The sequence below is a fragment of the Cervus elaphus genome, chromosome 1, assembly GCF_910594005.1.
Source record: "Cervus elaphus chromosome 1, mCerEla1.1, whole genome shotgun sequence".
Lineage (NCBI taxonomy): Eukaryota > Metazoa > Chordata > Mammalia > Artiodactyla > Cervidae > Cervus > Cervus elaphus.
The window spans coordinates 62,942,144-62,944,361 of NC_057815.1; the positions used below are offsets into that span (position 1 = coordinate 62,942,144).

The 2,218-nt window shown below is 43.9% G+C and overlaps 1 protein-coding gene across 1 annotated transcript; it reads left to right on the plus strand.

Moving 5' to 3' along the window:
• Nucleotides 1–242: 242 nt before the first annotated feature.
• LOC122698828 (olfactory receptor 51I1) lies at nt 243–1,199 on the plus strand. The gene has a single exon (XM_043910510.1). It carries the CDS (start codon nt 245–247, stop codon nt 1,187–1,189), a length of 945 nt encoding a protein of 314 aa, XP_043766445.1. The 5' UTR covers nt 243–244; the 3' UTR covers nt 1,190–1,199.
• The last annotated feature ends 1,019 nt before the right edge of the window (nt 1,200–2,218 follow it).

Consider the following 2,218-nt stretch of genomic DNA (forward strand, 5'->3'; position numbering starts at 1 on the left):
AGACATCAACATTTAAACCTAGGTGAGGAGGTAATATGGAGTTTATAACATGGTCGCAAGAGGGGACTGGGCTCTGGTGAGTCAGAGATGAGTAGAACTCAGTTGTTATCCTCAGAGAGCTCATGGTCTAATGGAGGAAGTAGGACCAGAAGCCAACACTTTCAATCTCTGACCTTTTGTGTTGGAGACAGGATGTCTGAGAAAGAGTGAAGAACATTCCCACACACCCTTATATCTGCCTGCCATGTTGGGCCTCAATGGCACCCCCTTCCAGCCCGCCACACTCCAGCTAACAGGCATCCCTGGGATGCAGACAGGTCAAGCCTGGGTTGCTCTGGTTTTCTGCATCCTCTACCTGATTTCCATCATTGGCAACCTCACCATCCTTGCTTTGGTGATTCGAGAGCCTTCTCTACACCAGCCCATGTACTACTTCCTCTCTATGCTCTCTCTCAATGATCTGGGAGTGTCCTTCTCTACACTTCCCACCGTGCTTGCTACCTTCTGCTTCAACTATCGTCATGTTGACTTTGATGCCTGCTTGGTTCAGATGTTCCTCATTCATACTTTCTCTTTCATGGAGTCAGGCATACTGCTGGCCATGAGCTTTGATCGTTTTGTGGCTATTTGTGACCCACTACGCTATGCAACTGTGCTCACCAACAACCGCATCTTGGCTATGGGCCTGGGCATCCTTGCCAAAAGTTTCACCACTCTCTTCCCTTTCCCCTTTCTGGTGAAACGACTGCCCTTCTGCAAAGGCAATGTTTTACATCACTCATACTGCCTCCATCCAGATCTCATGAAAGTGGCATGTGGAGATATCCATATTAATAACATCTATGGGCTCTTTGTGGTTCTTTTCACCTATGGCATAGACTCAACTTTTATCCTGCTTTCTTATACATTGATCCTGAGAGCCGTGCTGGCTATTGCATCCCAGGAGCAGCGGTTCAAGGCTCTCAACACCTGCATGTCCCACATCTGTGCAGTCCTGGCTTTTTATGTGCCCATTATTGCTGTCTCCATGATCCACCGCTTCTGGAAAAGTGCCCCACTTGTTGTTCATGTCATGATGTCCAATGTCTACCTGTTTATACCCCCCATGCTCAACCCCATCATCTACAGTGTGAAGACAAAGGAGATACGCAGAGGGATCCGTCAAGTCTTCTGTAAGACTTGGGGCTGAGGGATGCTGCAGACCCTGAGAGAACCATTCTGGAGGAAGGACTAGGACTTTTTCTGACTTTAGGAATGTTAAAACAAGGAAAAGAGCCAGGATCTTGATAGCGTGAATATGGAGCTAATAAAAGAATATCGGACTCAATAAAATGATATATGTATTGAACACTTACTCTATGAAAATCTTTGTGCTAGTTGCTAGCAATGTTATAATGATGAATAAGACATATTCTTAAGAGATAGATGTATCAAGGGAAAAACATAAAAAATAAAGATGCCCTGAAATATATTTGACATATGTGAATATATTGGAAGCTCTACAGTGCAATTATCCTGGAACACAATTCTGCTACTACCAAGAGTGAGGAAATGATAAACTGAAGACAAAATTCAGTGGAAGTTTGGTGCTTTGTGGGGTGGAAAAGGGCACTTTCCATGTGGCACTAGTTAAAGAACCTGCCCACCAATGAAGGAGATGTGGGTTCGATCTCTAGGTTAGGAAGATCTTCTGGAGGAGGGCATGACTATCCACTCCAGTGTTCTTGTCTGGAGAACCCCGTGGGCAGAGAAGCCTGGTGGGCTACAGTCCATAGGGTCACACATATTTGAACACGGCTGAAACAACTTAGCATGCATGGGGGAGGAAGGTCCCACTGGTTTGTGGAAATAAAAAAAAAAAATTCTATGTTTGTGAGGTAGACTGTGAAGGAAGAGAAGGGTTATGGTAGTTTGTCAGGGTGGCAGAAAGACAGGAAAATAATGATCTTGGCATAACAAACTGCTTGAGGAAAAAATATTTAGGCAAACATATTTAGATCTTTACTACTCCAAGTGTGGTCCAGTGAACAACAGCATTGTTATATCTGGTGGTTTGTTAATGAAACAGAATCTTAGACCCTGAAGAAGACCTACTGAATTCAAATTGCTTTTAATAAGACCTTGGGGTGATTAAAGGCTGAGTGGCATAGTGTTTCTCTTTTTTAACCCCTCTAAGTTTTTGGGTATCTAATGTGCAACAAAAATAAGAAAGGTCATG

Excerpts from the sequence above, each read along its gene's own strand:
- LOC122698828 (XM_043910510.1), top strand. The coding sequence starts at position 245 with ATGTTGGGCCTCAATGGCACCCCCTTCCAGCCCGCCACACTCCAGCTA.